This window comes from Triticum aestivum, chromosome 2B, assembly GCF_018294505.1.
Source record: "Triticum aestivum cultivar Chinese Spring chromosome 2B, IWGSC CS RefSeq v2.1, whole genome shotgun sequence".
NCBI lineage: Eukaryota > Viridiplantae > Streptophyta > Magnoliopsida > Poales > Poaceae > Triticum > Triticum aestivum.
This window is the reverse complement of record NC_057798.1, coordinates 399,824,386-399,841,259: the sequence shown is the minus strand read 5'-3', so window position 1 is coordinate 399,841,259 and position 16,874 is coordinate 399,824,386. Positions and strand designations below refer to the sequence as shown.

The 16,874-nt window shown below is 43.3% G+C and overlaps 1 protein-coding gene and 2 pseudogenes across 1 annotated transcript; 2 read left to right on the top strand and 1 right to left on the bottom strand.

The window, feature by feature from the left end:
• Positions 1 to 542: 542 nt before the first annotated feature.
• On the bottom strand, positions 543 to 1,566 carry LOC123045140 (uncharacterized; annotated as a pseudogene).
• A 125-nt stretch (positions 1,567 to 1,691) lies between these two features.
• On the top strand, positions 1,692 to 3,077 carry LOC123045139 (NADH-ubiquinone oxidoreductase chain 6). Its single transcript, XM_044468079.1, has one exon. It carries the CDS (start codon positions 1,970 to 1,972, stop codon positions 2,711 to 2,713), a length of 744 nt encoding a protein of 247 aa, XP_044324014.1. The 5' UTR covers positions 1,692 to 1,969; the 3' UTR covers positions 2,714 to 3,077.
• A 3,972-nt stretch (positions 3,078 to 7,049) lies between these two features.
• On the top strand, positions 7,050 to 10,048 carry LOC123045137 (ribosomal protein S4, mitochondrial-like; annotated as a pseudogene).
• Positions 10,049 to 16,874: the final 6,826 nt, after the last annotated feature.

Genomic DNA, 16,874 nt, shown 5'->3' with positions numbered 1-16,874 from the left:
ACGAATCCAAGCCCGACAAGTAGAATTCCATTCGGTACCTTTGGGGTTTTCTTTTTCCTTCTGGATGACGACGTCACCGCGTCTCCTTATTGTTATTGCGATGGTGACGAGGAACAAAGGGCCGGGGAGATCATCGAAATTACCTCTAGCCCGGAGCCAGAGGGGGTCGTCGACACAACGCCAACCCTGGTGGTGGGGCACTTCGAAGGTCTGGAGACCCTCCTTGAGATTCCCCCTTTACCGGAAACGCCACCCGCAGGTCCTTCCTTAGCTCCAGAAGAAAGGGAGCAAGCCCCCTCTGTTGGCCTAAACCTCGATCCATCCCAGAGTAGCCGCCGGCTGGACGGCGGCGAACGGGGGGCAAACTCCTCAAAACGAAGTTCTACTTTGTCTTTGGAAGAATTGGAAGAATCGGACTCTAAGTTTAAAGTAGGAGTAGAGTCTTTAGAGGCTCGCTTAGAAGGAATAAAGAGAAAAAAGCAACTGCAAGCGTTCGGGGCTTCTCCTTTTGAGACCGCGAAAGCAGAGCTGGTTACGTCCATTGGGGAAAATTCCCAGTTTCGTGTGGGACTGCTTTTGTCTCTGGATGTCAAATGCCCCTTGACGGGCAAACGGGAGGCTCTCGAAAAGACGATAGAGGCCATCTTGAAATGCCAAGGGAAGCCCACAGACTCCCTAGCGTCTCTACTCGACCTAAAATGCGATCTCGAGGACCCCGAAAAACTCGAGACCGCTCTCCGTCCATATTTAGGACGGTTAGGGCGATTTTTTAAGAAATAAAAACCTTCTGTCGATTTATCCACACTTCCATGACTTCTAGAGGAAAGCTAACTGCTTGCTGGCTGGGAGCTGTATGAGCGGTAACGTCCACGTACGGCTCCGTGAGAAGGTGGACGGAAATGGCCTTGTTGTACCTCACTCCCGTCTTCAATGGGGTCTGCTCTTTTTTTTAGGAGAGTATGCCAATATGATCTTAATGAGGTGCAGGGCTTTGCATCTGACATTCGTCGGGCTTTCCTCTGCGGGAGCCCGCGTCCCCGCCTTTTTGTGCAATAAACCCCTCCGGCCGAAGACTAGTGATAGGTGGTCCCGCGGAGCTTTCGGAGAAGGGTAGCCTAGTGTGTAAGCACAGCAATGAACCGCGGCGAACCCTCTAATGACCCTTCTAAGATAAGGGGGGAGATCCTCAGTAGTGGTGACCCTTTGACTCTTCCACTGACTTATATATGTACTGAATGCTCATACAGGAAAGTGAACTCCTGGGTCTGGAACCTGGGGGGTTGCTCCGATAAAAAATCCTTTCTTTCTCGTCCACTCTAGGGGGTGCGGACACACCTGCGCGGATTACAGGTGACGGTTACAAGAATGGCGGGGAAGTGAAGAGTACCCGACGACATTCAGGGATGAATGTAGACCCATCGGGCGGGGATAATCATTCCGGTCCTAGGAGAGGTGGCGACACCAGTCTGAGCTAAGGGAAGCCAGCCAATTGAGTCACTGAAACGACCGCAGGAGGCGCACCCTAAGCCCAGCTTCTCGGAGCTGCTATTGCGAAATATGGCTTCCTTAATATCCAAATTTCAACAAGGGGGCTGGGCTGCTCGCCTTCATAGAAAGGCGACCGGGCCTAGATTAGATGTTCGCCTTTTTATAGAATAGAAAGAGAAGGTAAAGGGGGGGGGTTTGGAGATTCTTTCAAGAATGCATGGCTTCCTCCTATTCCGCTTCAACAGAAGCCCTTAAAATCCTGCTGCTATGGCAGCAAGGGTTATCCATTTCATAGGCGAGGGTGGGGGAGAAGCAAGCCGAACCTCTGATCGACCCGGACACGTCAAAAATTCTCGGCGCCGAGAGAAAGACGAGATTCAGTAAGTAATTCAGTGAGTGCTTTCTTTTATAAGAAGAGCGTCGGCTTGGAAGAAGAAAATGAAATACGAACAACCGCGCTGGTTGTAATAGATCGACTTGAATGCGTCTTCTTGCTCCAGCATTCAAGTTCCATTTCAAGGGAGGACGACGTACCATGATACTTTCTGTTTTGTCGAGCCCTGCTTTGGTCTCTGGTTTGATGGTTGTACGTGCTAAAAATCCGGTACATTCCGTTTTGTTTCCCATCCTAGTCTTTTGCGACACTTCTGGTTTACTTATTTTGTTAGGTCTCGACTTCTCCGCTATGATCTCCCCAGTAGTTCATATAGGAGCTATTGCCGTTTCATTCCTATTCGTGGTTATGATGTTCAATATTCAAATAGCGGAGATTCACGAAGAAGTATTGCGCTATTTACCAGTGAGTGGTATTATTGGACTGATCTTTTGGTGGGAAATGTTCTTCATTTTAGATAATGAAACCATTCCATTACTACCAACCCACAGAAATACGACCTCTCTGAGATATACGGTTTATGCCGGAAAGGTACGAAGTTGGACTAATTTGGAAACATTGGGCAATTTACTTTATACCTACTATTCCGTCTGGTTTTTGGTTTCTAGTCTGATTTTATTAGTTGCTATGATTGGGGCTATAGTACTTACTATGCATAGGACTACAAAGGTGAAAAGACAGGATGTATTCCGACGAAATGCCTTGGATTCTAGGAGCCATATAATGAACAGGACTATTTCTCCTTTTGGCCATAGCCATAGAAGAAGCTTCTCCTCCGGAGCGGGGGGACCGCCTGACAATTACAAAGAAACCTTTAAAATGTGGATTTAGTGCTCAGAATATAAGGATTTCCCTGGCTTAAAATGCAAGATAGACAGACTTCTTGCATTCCTTGAGCCTGGGGAGATCCTATTCATGGTAAACACGTTCCCCCGGGACTTTCCTCTGCTCGAGATCTTAGAACCCCAGGATATCCGAAATATAATTGCTCACTCGCACAAGCAGTGGAAGCCACCCAAAAAGGGAGGCTAGTAATTTTTTTTGGTAGGTTTGTATTGTTTCTCGAATTGGTAGGTTTCTCGAAGTAGTTTTAGTAGGTTTCTCAGGAAATAGAGATGCCGAGGCCCCTACTTACCTTATGGGTAGGTAGGGGGAAGGAAGAGTGGGTCAGAGGGCTTCCTTCACAGTGCATACCTCTCTTTCTCTTTTGAGTTTTTCTGGTCGCGCAAGATCTTTGGTCTTCCCCCGGAACCGATGAAAAAGCGGGTCGCTTCTTATGGACTCGCTCAGAATGATTCTTTTATATCTAAGGAAAGGGGATGACATTATCGCCATTGATTGAATTCGTACGTCTATCGCTATCCCGGGCCGAGGAGAGGGGGTTTCGGAAGGAGGAAGGCTCGTTTCATTATCGAATATCGTGTAGAACTCACTTGCCCTGCCTTTTGCTAGGAGAGTGTAGTTCGAGCATTCTATTGTGTGCTCGATCCGTGATACGCAAAGCAATCTCCTGTTTACTATTGATCTAATGACAGTTGATTGAGACTTGCCATTGTCGTCTTTCGAAAGCGAACTCTTATCTGGTTGCACTCGGGTTCTCCTGTCGACTTGTTTTTCAATAGTAAATCACAGGCAGTATGCCCTATTTGAAAACATGCAATGAGGGTACGAGCAACACTCCCCAAACTTGGCATGACTCATCGCCATCTTGTATTCATGATCTTACCTCTATTGGTCACAAATGCATAGCATAGGATCGAGTGGATCGGCACCCAATAGGCCAGATTTTCCTATCTTTGATGTTAGAAGTGATTCCAATCTATTTTTCTATAGTGATAGTTCACACATTAGCAATTAGCACTGCCTCAAAGCAAACATAGGAACTAGGGAGTTCATCGAGAGAAAGTCCCTTTAGTTTCGTACTTCCCTGTTTCGGATTTGCATATGTCTTTAATCGCAATAGTTGTAGAGAAATCCCTCAATCACGGGACAATCCTCCAGGGCAAAGGTACTTCCAAAGCTCAGAAGGTTCATCTGTGCATGAAAGGAATGAAACAAATTCCATAGAAAAAATAGGAAAATCCCCACCGAGATCGGTACCTATCTAGATCCCCAGCTTCGACAACAAAACTCCTTCGCATTTTGCGACCATTCCCGCGAGGACTACGATTCGGATTATCTAATGTCATCCCCAAACAGAATTACACCTCTTAAGAGGAAGGGACGGCCCTCTATCCGGTGTGGGTTCCTACGAATTATTGTATGGTTCCGGATCCAGGTCCCTCTGCCCTTGCTTTTTGTTATTCCATAGGGGTATGGATTGAAGTAATCACTAATCCAGGAAAGATGGATCTTTAGCTAGAAAAACGAAAAGCCAATACGCCATGTATCAAAACAATAGGGATAGGGGTAGTTGTATACCACCTACGAATAGGAAGATCCTGGGTTTTGTAAGAAAACTACGAATAGGAAGATCCTGGGTTTTGTAAGAAATCCAATTTCATCAATTCTAAGCACGGTAACGGCAGTGCTCCTATCCAACGGCCGGGGATCTATTCGATTTCTCAATTTGCTAATGCCGATAAGCTTAGGTTGTTATTTCATCGTCTTGCGCTAAAAAGGCACCCTCCTATTATGCTAACAAAGGGACGGATAACGGCAAAGCGGAACAGCAATAGCGAAAGCAGGTACAGTAACGGCGCAATCCCTAAAAAAAGAATCAAAATAGAGAAATTTAGAGCGCTGCGAATTTCCTTCTTTTGATAATGCTACCCACACAGTCACGGCTCCTATCCGGTCACCGGGTTAAACAATTGATTCCTCTCAACGCATCCCCGCGGTAAAGAGCTAGTCGTATTCTTTTGAGAATTCTCTAGTTGTATTCAAGCAAGAGTCCTCGGCATCCTACGAAAACAAGCGCTAGGAATATCAATAGCGTTAGCGTTAGCGTCCTGGCCTTTGCTTGGGGATTCCTCTATGGAATTCCAAACATGCCATTGCTTTGCCTTTGCTCGTCCCTTTGATTCAATCCTTCTTCTCCTCGAAAGCTACAACTAGAAAATATATTCTTCTTTGCCGGTGCGAACCCTTCTTTTGAATAACAACCATTGGCAAGACCAGCGAAATCCGAATACTAATCCGAGGAAAGCCCATCCCTACTTCCCTTTGCTGTTGTTCCTCGAAATCCTCTACTAGTCATTGGTTTCAAAGCAAAGGTATCCGGTATAGGGGGTCGTGGGCAGGTTAGTGTTTCATTTCGATAGGTGATAGTGGTATACCCAAACCATATGGTATAGGTCTTGGAAAGGAAAGTAAATCAAGTCCATCTTACAGGATTTCTTCACTTGCTTGGGCTTAAGCGGTACCAGTACCCGGAGAATAGTTCCATTCTCTTTCTCCACATGACACCCTTGTGTTGTCAAACTAATGAATCCCTCTCCGCCCCTGCTCCGACAAAGCAATAAGCACTAGGGTATCCACCCACCCGCCAGTTCGAATAGCCGGTTTCCTCCCCTTCCGCTCAAGCTAAAGGTTCTGGGCTACGGCTTCCGGTTCCGTATTCCGATTCGTCTTCGGATAGCATTAGAAAATCCCTTTCATGCCTTGCCAATACAACTATTATTTTTCTTAGCCGAGGAGCCTTTGGAAGTACCGTTGTTGGATCGGATTGAGCCATTATAGGATCGGATAAAGATTCACTCTTTGCCAATGCCTGCTTCCTTGGTTTCCTACTTTCTGCATCGAAAGTGACTTTTTGCTCAGTATCGAGAACCACTTCTTCTCCTTTTCGAGGCGTAGATCGCCCGTCATCTGATTTGCTTCGTCAAAGCGGATAGCATTATGGAATTGATTATATTCGTAGAAAAAGCACCCCTATTTAATAAGTCCTCGGAAATGATCTCATCCAGTACTTCTCTCAGCCTATTTGCCAAGACTTTGGAGCATAGCTTGTAAATGACATTGCACAAAGATATCGGCCTATACTGTGAGATTTCTTGGGGGTTCTACTGTCAGCAAGTGCACTATTATTTACTTCACCGCGTACTTAAAGAATTGTTGGTAGCAAAGAACAGCACCTGATAGAAAGGATGCTAACCAAGCCTCTTCTGTTTAAGCAAGGCTAAGCCAGAATAAGGGGTACAGTAGGCTGGTGACCCTGACGATAGCACTAAGACTGCCTCGGGAATCTCCTCAATCGTTGAAGAGTGCCTCGGGAATTGAATAAAAGCACTGATATCCATATAATCCTACAATTATGCTCTATTCTCTTGAAGAGAAGACACTTGAACTTCGTCATGTGCTATTGATCCTTTTGAACCTAAATTCACATTGGCTCTTTTTGGCATACAGCTTTTGTTTTTCTGTGAAAGTCCTCCTTCCTCTGGACAAAGATTACATTAGAGGTGCCTCGACCCGAAAGAGCATGATACAATCAATTAGGACGTAGCTCTGCTACAAGAAAGGATAGGACTTTTGCCAAGTCTAGAGTTCGACTTCTAAAAAGAGAAAGCCACTAACAAAAAGAAAGAAAAGAGGAGGAAGCTGGACTTACCTCTGTTCGAGATACAATGAATCGAATAAATAAGTCTTATGGATGAATGTTGAAGACGGACGATACAACCCTACTAAAAGTCACAAAGCTCACTTCGCTATCAGGCCTAGCAGCTGCTTCATAATATAGGTGAGATAGATTAATTGATTGTTTCTTTTTTTTGTTATAGAATTCTAAATCGAGCATTAGTTTGAACGACATAGAAAACTCTTTTCCAACTAAGCACTCTTGAGCATCAAGCAATTATATGGCTTGGATTCGGTCTGTTCCATCTTTTACCTTTGGAAAAATAAAGGGATTGGAGCCGCAAATCCTTGTTGAAGAGGATATCGAGCACAAGAGTGAAGAGTGAAGAGTAGAGGGCGCATTGGATGTGCGCTCCCTATGAACGATGTCCCACTAGAAATGGATCTTCGGAAAGAAGAGTGTTTCTCTTGATATTTCTATTCTATTCTATTTCTATAAGTGAATTATTGATCAAGATCAAATGGAGAAAATGTAGATGTGAAACTATGTTCTTTGAACACCTTCTTCCATGCTATTGAAGCTGGCAAACAGGGGAGTGAGTGAAGAGAGAAGCCATGCCTCTTTCGATGTGAGGCAAGCGATGAACGAGTAGATGCTGCCCTTAGACCAATTTTCTCTTTCGGTAGCTGACACCGAGATGGGCTAGGCTAGGAAACCTTATTCGAGACGATAGGGATGGTAAACAAAGCGATGGGGTATACGTACGAATTGGAATACAAATGAAATCATTGCCTATAAAGATGAACCCGTTAGCGTATAGGAACAACAGCATATGAAAGTTGGGTGGATACTCCTATTTAATTGGTTTAACCAGAAACAGAGGATAGGATTCGAAAAGTCAACCGGAAACCGAGCCCTAACCTTTAATTGATGAGAATTTCCATACCCCTACTACTCGTATGTATTGGCGTGGGTTCGTATGTAAACATTCGTATTGGCTTAGCAGAGCACTTCGTATCCCGCCACAACCGATCCTTTGCTTCCTTCTCACTCAGCTTTTTGACTCAACAGTCGTTCCCCCTGTTACACAAAGCTACGTATACAGGGGTAGTTGTTCATCCCTTTTGCTCGTGACATATCCCCTCGCTCTGTCTTCTATTCCTTCTGTGCGTTACGTTACTAAGGCCATCGGTCTTATGGAAAGAGAAGGCATATAATCGATTCTTTGACCGGCTTTGCTTCTTTCGTGATTCACGTAGATTGGAATTCACTTTCTTTAGGGCATGGCTAGTTTCGGGTTTTCTAAAACCATCGCCCAACTCTTTCTTATTCAGACACGCCAACTGATATGTTGGATTAACAAGCTAGGGAATAATTGGGGCTTATGTGGACCCCTTCCCTTTAATTTAAGAAAGAGGTCTTCCTAGCTGACTTGAAACTAGATCTTCTTCCGAGTTTCGTTCTCTATGGCTTGTGAATTGCTGTACTGCCTGTTTCACTCTCTTCTAAGGGATCTCCTCCTATGGAGGTATGTAAAGTGGGTTCTATCGCATTTTCCATCTTAGGGCGAGCAATATAAGCAATTCTGGTATCAACAGATACATTGTTTGGGAAAGAAAGTGAAAACAATAGATCCAATTCTGGGTTTTGGGGATGGATTTCTCACAACCCTGAGGTGCTTGCTAATCTCTCGGACGAGTCGATGTCAATAGCAATTCTGATGAAACATCTTAAACATCTTTAGTGCCTTTTGCCTTTGAGCTCAATCGATCAGAAGAAAGGGAATATAACCTGCCCCTCATTGTCCTTCAATCATGGTGCAATGAATATCGTAGATAGAGTGATTTCGATCTCATATAGCTAGCTTTCCTTTCAAAGTGAAACGATTTTCCTTTTACGTTGAGATATTTGAATTGGATTTTCTTTCACCACTACTATCGTAACGCACAGAAAACACTGACGTTTCCGCTCGCTTTCAACCACTGCCACTTTACCTGAGCACTGTGACGCAGTCGGTCAAGTATTGAGTTTCTGCTAGTATATCAAGGACTTATGAGAACTGAAAAGAAAAAAACGAAAAAAGGAATTCTCATAGTTCATTGAATTAAGGGAGGGCCATTCGTGGGGGGTTCGTGGAAGAGTTGGGTTCGATTCCCTTTATACGCGATGTGGCGAAAAAGACTGATTCAACGAAATATGCCATGCCAGCATTAAGATTTAAAACGTGTCGTCTACTTCCAGGAAATGTTCGGAACAGAGAACTTTCTCTAATCCAACGCCGTATTCTCCGAAGATTGAGGAACAAGAGGAGATCCATTAAAAGAAATCTTTCTCGGAGAGAAAATCGAAACAGTAACATCAAATCACAAACTACACGAAAGTTGTCTCTTTATTATGGGGATTTACCCATAAGGGAGATGCACAGAGGAAGAGAACTAACTTCATATATCCCTTTTTTACTCAATCAAGAAACAAGATCGGACGTGATTCCGGTTCGTCTCCATTTTAGTGACACTCTTCCTCAAGCAAGGCAGCCGATAAGTCATCGAAGGGTTTGTTTGAATAATGGACTGGTAACCATTACTCATTTGAAAGTTTCCCACGGTGATCTAATATCTTTTAAAGAAAATGACGCGAGAACCCGCGGTTTTGAAATAAGGAGATCTTTCTATATCGACATATCAGTTGGAAAAATCATAGGCAAATTCCTATCGGCCATATCAGTTGGAAAAAGAAGAGGCAAATTCCTACCGGCCAGAATCTGGAGAAGAACAAAAAAAGAATGGTTCCGCTTACTCACAACTCAGAGGGGATGCCGCTTACTACTCAAATCCAAGGAATTGCAAAAGTTGCGTTCTTATATGCAAGAAGAAGACTTTGAAAGAACAAAGAAGTTTGGATCCGCAAAAGTATGCTTAGGCAGTTCCTTCGCTGAGCACAACAGAATGAAGAGGAATTTGTTTCATTTCAAATACTTCTTCTTATTGAAAAGAGGGAAGGAGAAAAACCGAAATCTTCCTACTCGAACAATAAGTCCTTTTGTAGAAAAGTCTTCTTTATATAGTAATTCGACCTATTGCTCCGGATCCCCGTTTACTAGGAAGATAAGAATCAAAAGGATCGAACTACCTACTCATTATTCGGAGGTGAATCATAGAACACTAAAAGCTGTGGTATCTTATGGACCTAACATAGGTCACATCCCTCACGACATAAGATTGAAAGATCCAAACCTTCCTCTTCGGAGCGGAAACGGACGTGGCCAAAACATATAAAAAAAGATCGGCCTAGTCGCTCATAGGGACATATCTATCCGGATAGAGGATAGTCTAGATCAATTTTGAGAAAAATCTCTCTCTATATAGATAGGTATCTCTGTGGATAGAGATAAAGATAGGGATCCCTATAAATCGAAATATATGGAAAAAGTGCACTTTTTGACTACTACTACTATTTCTTAGACTTTTTCAAGGAAACATCGTTTTTTCGATTTTGACTGAATTGGTCGGAGCGTAGACGAGCAAGCAGAGCCCAGGAAAGAGGTCAGATCGTCATAGAGCAGTCGACTATAAGTATAAGACTGCTGGCCTGAGAGAAGGCAGTCTCTCTCGGGAAACATGGCCCAATTTCTCTTCTTTCTTTTCACACGGGCAACAATTGGGAATAAAACAGACCATGAACATGAGTTTAAAATGTAAAAAAAAGGGAAGAGTGCATTCTCCACTTTCTTATCTCGAAAATGCGTAATATAGTGATGTCATGTGTCTGTTTCTCTGAAAAGGTGGGTCGGCCCTTAGGGCAAACAGTAGTGCCAGGTTCCATTGTGGAACGGTCGTTTGCCGGTGACCTTTGTCCGCTGTAGTACGAGTGACTGGCGCATCGCATCCAATCTCTCATGTCAATGAGTCAGTTAGAAAACAGCTCCAAATGAATCAGTGATTTCCCCTTTATTTCCCTCGGAGCGCAAGGGGAAACAAGATTGAGAATGAATTAAAACACACCAAATGTTTCATTTTGCCTATTATCAGTGGTCAGCTCTGATACAAACCAGGGGAAAAAGAACCTGGAACGCCTTCTTTAAGGCGCTACTATTTCTAGCGGCATAGGTGCTTTATCACAATACGAAAGATGTACATACGAGGACTACGATTCCTATTTAGAGATATTCCTACGAGCGATAGACGTAGTAAGGAAATTACGTACGCCAATAACAAATACGAATACGAATTACGCCTACGAGCCTACGCAATGGCATGTTTCGGCGTATAAAGCTAAGAACGAGAATAGCCTACTGCCTCCACTCGGAAAAGGCAAAGGTATCCAGTATAGGATATCGATGAACGGAGGACAAGGAAAGCAGGCAAGGTGAACCTCCTTTGCCAAAGCCCTTTTGAAATACCTTCTTTTTGAACCTTTAGAAAATACCTGCTAGCTATCCCTAGTTTTGTTTAACCAGCTTTCCCCCAAAAAGGGGAGATCCGCTGCTTACTGCTCACGGAAACATCCGACCTTATGGTCAAGTCGTCCGCCTATCTTTCTGATCTCATTCGTTTTCCGATCGCATAAAAAGTCATGAGATCAAAAAAGAAATGTGAGAATGTAGTTACAAATGTAAAAGAAGTAAATATCTCGTTCTCTCGGTCCATAGATGGGGCGTCCTATCCGATGGATGAATGAGGAGCCTCTATCGAGTAGTGAAATGATTGGATTCTGCTTTTCGGTTAAACCGACACACAAGTCGGCGATTCAAGCCAAGAGTGCGGGCACCTTAAGAGCGGTCAAAGCTAGAAGCTATATCATGACTGCTGGAACGAAAGACCCGATGAGTATTTTCGTACCACCTTCCAATCTTCTTAGTCAATTGTGTACTTTTCCACTAGGCGAGACATAAGTTATCAGAATCCGGGGCCTGTTTTTCCCTATTTCCCAAGGGGAATGTCAAATTGTGTGGTTTCACAGTCTTATGAGACAGAAAGTTTTGGAAAATGGAGCTGCCGTTTTCACTACTTTGGTCCCTAGCGATATTGTTGCTTAAACTAACATGGAAAGTGGGTTCAATCACTTTAAAGTGCCCTCTCAAGTGTCATCTCATAATGGTAATGTCCTTATGGTATAGTAATTTGGCTTAGAATAAGAAACCTATATCTTCCCCCTAATGGCTTTTCACTACCCCTTGTGGGAATGCGTATCGTTGCTGCATCGCCACCTATTCCTGAATTAAGGGAACGCGAGAAATCTTTCTCTATGTCAATTCAAAACAAAACAAACGGACGACTGAATCTAAAGTATACTAGAGAGAAGATTGGCTCGAACGTCAACTACGGATTGCTCTATCCAACCAGCACATACCATTTGCTATGATATTGTTTTGCTCATATTGTTTTATTGCCCGGGCATTGCTGCGGAAGAGTGAAATGAAAAACTCTTCTTGAAGAAGAGGACTCTTCTGCTTGATCTTTTGATACAGTGAGGGAACAGGTTTTATGCGTTCTTTGAGAAAATGGGAAACAAACTGCTGATACAGAAATCTTTCACTTTTACTGCCGAAGGCACAAGAGAGACTATAGCTAGGAAGGATAAGCAAAGGAATCCAGATTCAATCAATTGTTTGAAGCCAAGGTCTTGAGCTAGTCCATCTTTCTATACGAATTTCTTTAAAGAATACTTCTATTATGATCTACTACGAGAGTGTCAAGCGGCGATGGAAGTTGAGTAACTGTCTTGGAAATAGGTAAGTCAGGCACATATTCTAGTTCCGATTCTAGGCTATCTATAGAAGAATGGAGTGTTATAAATTCTACTATTTAATTGGTGCAGAGGTAAGCAAGTCAGTCTCGGGTGGGAAGTAAGCACTATCAACTCAGGCGGGTCTTCAGTCCAAAGAAAAAGAAAGCGGTGGTCTGTACTTGAAAATAGGACTCTACTTTTTGATTGAAATAGGACTGTACTAGCATCTGCAAAAGGCAAAGCATGACCTATCGTGTAGTACTTCGGGTGTCGATCCACAGGGAAAAAATGGGAGAACTGGTTGGTTTGCACAAGTTCAAATATCTTGGCCTAACCTAATTTGTAGAAACCTGCGGCCTAAATTAAAGACTAATTCTAAACTAAAGAAAATAGAAATCGCCTAAGGCGCGTGCGGCCAAGGTCTTCCATAGGAGCTCGAAGGAAGAGGTTCTGAATAACTATACAATTTATAAGATGCAGTGGATTAGCTAGACATTGAAAAGCTGCCACTCTGAGGGAATTTGTTTGCATAAGCTACAGGTGCTATAAAGCAATCATGTACTGAGTACAAAGCTATTCCATTATAGTGAGCAGTATCAAATACGTAACAAGCAATAGAAGCATCCTGGCAGGTGTATAGAACTAGCAAAGTGGTTTAGGAAAGGGCATATGAATAGGCAGTTTGGCAAGTGAGTAGTTTAGGTCCTTTAGACCAAAGAAAAGGCCGGGAGCATTTAGGTAGGCCTATCACTCAACCGGCGGCAGCCGATCGACTTATACTAACCGCGTTGGCAGAGCTACTCAATGACTCATTAGATCCATGAATTTCCCCATCTGCACAGGGCTTCCGCAAGGTTCTCGGCCCTTCTTCCGTGCATTAACTCAATGGCCGTCTATGGATTCTATGGTTCAGGTGGACGTGGTCAAGTGTTTCGATAGCATAGACCATCGGTTACTACTTTAACATTTGTCTAAGCTCTTAGGTACAGATAACGCTCCTCTCATTGACCTCATCAATTGCTTTCTCAAGACACCGAGACTTTCTAAGAAAGGGAATGACTACTCAAACAGTGAAGTCGGCCTTCCACAAGGATCACCGATCTCGCCTATTTTGATTCAATCATTCCTGCATCAACTCGACTTGGAATTCGATGCTATGGCCCAAGAGGAGAATGGGGATTCTACCAAGTACGTCTATTTCGCTCGCTACGCAGACGATATACTATTCGGCATTCCTATCGTAGGTGTTGGCATCATGTCTAAAGTCTTCTTTCGAAGGCTGCAAGAAGTTCTTGACTCCAGTAAGCTACGCTTGAAATTAACGTCTATTGTACTGCAATGATGGAGGGCTCCCGCAGTCGAGGAGGGCAAAGATAGGTTTGCAAACCAGATTATTGGCTGTTACATTCAGACACATGAAATGCTAGATGTTATATGCAGCAAGGTCAAAACTGGGCTTTTATTTGTCCCTATAGAAAGATTATTCACCAAGAGCCAGGAAAGCTTTAGCTTTGCCATAGAGTGACAGTCGGGGGGAGCAGGAGAGAGGGAAAGAGGCAAATGAGAAAGAAGAAGGAGCAGGGTCGAGTGAAAGAATTGGTACATTGGGTTCCCCCCACCGAGCGGAGCCAAAGGAAAGACAAGGGTTGAGGTAATCGCTATGAGTGTTCAGGCTATTCCGCTTATGCTCGTGGATGCGGATAAGAAGCTATCAAAAGGGGATAATAGCAGCCACCCATATGGGCAGCTAGAAAGAGAACGAGGAAATGTGAATCACGATCCTTATTCGATAGAGGAGTCGGGGGACATTGGTTCGAATCCAATTCATGAATATCAGAAAGCATTGTTTCTCATTGAACTATATACGATATGCGCGCACGAGGAAGGGATAAATTGATTGCGTTGCAGTCATTTTCCATCAGATTCTTACGGATGTAGTGCAAAGTAAATGTTTCAGTCAAAAGTAAGCTGCCGACTATGATGAATGCCAGCCCGATCTGTAGCTGATCTTTGATCCCGAGCTTGAGCTTCTCTTTGATGTCGGGTGAATTTAATTTCATATATGGAGAAATGTGTCGCTAGTCCAAGTCCGCTATAGAATTGTTTGTCTATCACTTCGGCAACGAAGGTCATTTCTTTAGAAGATCGATACTGGTAGTTGCTTGCGGTGTCTGAACAAGTTTCGAAAAAACTGATGTGTCTACATTTTCCTAAAGATTGCTGTGAGGCTGATAGTGATATCTTTCCAATAACTGACTCAGCAGGTTCAATTGAGGTATCATTCGATTGAGATTTCGAACCGTGTAGTGGTTAGGATCCTCTTATTGCCGTCAAGGGCTATTTTGGTCGATTCCAGCCAGAGAGTTATGAATAAAAATAGCAGACCTGATTCGAGACAACAGGAAGTTCCCGTTTGCAGATATACATTTCTCAGGTTCAGGCTATTCGTGGAGTCGATCACCACCACTTGAGATAGACAATCAACTTCATTAAAGAAGCAGTCATCTCTATACAGGAAGCAGCATGTTTTCTATGGTCCTATGAAAAGGTTCCAGTTGGTTTCTCTTGCTGAATGGTGGTAAAACACCAGCTTTCATTCCTCACTGCAAGCTACTCCTTTTGCTGCTTTTTCTCACTCTTTGCCTGGGCCAACGATAGATTAGTCTCTGGGTCGGTCAAGTGATAAATTGGCGAGATTAGTTAAGGAAACTGGGACTTCTGATTGTTCGCGGGGGATGGCTGAATAACCTACTTTGCTTTCAATTTAGGGTAATAGGATGCCACTACTTGACCTTGCTTGCCCAGACACAAGATAACCTATAGTTTGGGTACTGCCCTTCGTGGTGCTTGCTTTCCTATAATCTGTAAAGCTTTAGCTTTCAGAGAAGAGATTTCAGTATCCGATTGCTTTTCTGACTGGAATTCTCTAGTTCACTTCACTTCTACGCAATGCCATTTCTTGATTCAAAGTACTTATTTTCTGATTGGAATTTCGATCTCTTGGTAACAGGTTTCGCTTCTGCTGAGGACAAATTGAACAAGCTACTTCTCAAGTCCGGGTGGGCTTTTGAATTCAGAGAAGGGAATTCCAGTTCTGATTCTAGTCTCTGTGCTCTGTTCAGTTCAGTTCAAGATGGGAAAGTATTGCTTGTTTCCTAGAATCCTAAAAGGGGTGCTTGTTTTCCTCGTCCAGGCTCTCCTCTCCCCTTTCTGTCCCAACCTTCATTCCTGCTTTTCCGCCAATTCACTAATTGAAATAGTTCAGATCTTGCACTTATATCCCTTATATATATATAGAATCAGGTATCTGCTTTCCATGGTTCCTGATTTCGGTATCTTTCTTGTCTGCACTTGATGAAACCCCTTTCTTTTCTTCTTGGTATATAGATTGGATTCTTGTTGATCCAATCAGAACTCTTGAATTGAGGGGTGGCCGTGAAAGAATCACTGTTTTGATGATATGAATGAAAACAAGAGATTTCATTCTTCATGGCATATTTCAAGACTAGGGTACCTGCATTCTAGGTCTAGGACTTGTTGCTTCGGATCAGTTCCCTTTAGAAGCAGTTTTCCTCTTCTTCAATCTCGAATCCCGAAGGGGAGGCTCTAGTTGCCAAGTAAGAAAAGATCTCGGTAGTTCAATTCATGCATGTGAAAGCTTATCTGCCAGATACAGATGATACTTGCCACTACTTGACCGAAACTGGGACTTGAGGAGGAATGAAATTCTAAGGAAAATCAATCAACTAATTGAAATAGTTATATCAGTATCGGAACTCTGGAGAAGGGCCCGGCCTAAGCGCCCTCTTGAGACTTGGACTCGAAAGAGGGAAAGATTAGTAGGTCAATAACCAAGTTCCCCGATTGGATTCCAGTATCTGATCATGCCGAAGTAAGCAAGTTCCGAATTCGAGTTTCTTTTTCTGACTTGAATTCAAGTAGGATTCCACATCCACTCGGTATTCTAGCTGTACCAAGTCTTTTTCTTCACTCTTTAGAGGGAAAGTATGCTTTGGATTTGCTCAGTGATACAGGTATGCTTGCCAACCCTGCTGCATTGTCTTGATCTCTCCCTGCGATTCGGAACTTGGATCTGGGAAAGGAGGCTCAAGAAGAATATGACTCCATATTAGTAGTAGTATGTTGCACTAGACTCATATGATTAGGAAGCGATAGAAGTTATCGAAAGCAAAAAGGATAGGGGCAAGAAAAGGGTTTGAAAGTTCATTCTCACCCCTACAAACTTTCTTTTCTTCTTGGCATACAGAATTCTCTGCCTTTAGTCACCCTTAGCACGAACCATCTTCTTTTCGAAGGACGGAGTCGAGACTCCTATCTATTCGTAACACTTGCACGATGAACTATTCGTCCCACTATCTCCCTTTCCATGAGACCTACTATACCCCTTTTCTACCTATACCTGGCTAGACTCGTGTACCTCGATTTACGTACATTCACCTAATTTACTAACGTTATTGCCTGCAATCGAGCAAATACCAATAAGACATTGATCTCTAAGGAGCTGTTACAAAGTGTTGCAGTCGCTGCTAACGGTAGGATTTTCTATCACGTTTTTTTTCATTAACGTGCTTGCACCCACTAGTTTACTGCTTGCTTTAGCTTAGCTTTCCCGAAACCATCAACTCTAGCTTTTTGAGCAGGTTTTTACCAATCTGGTATCCGATGCTGATCCATATTCTAAGATACCCGCTTTCTTTATGACAGTATAGTATCCTGTATGCTGAC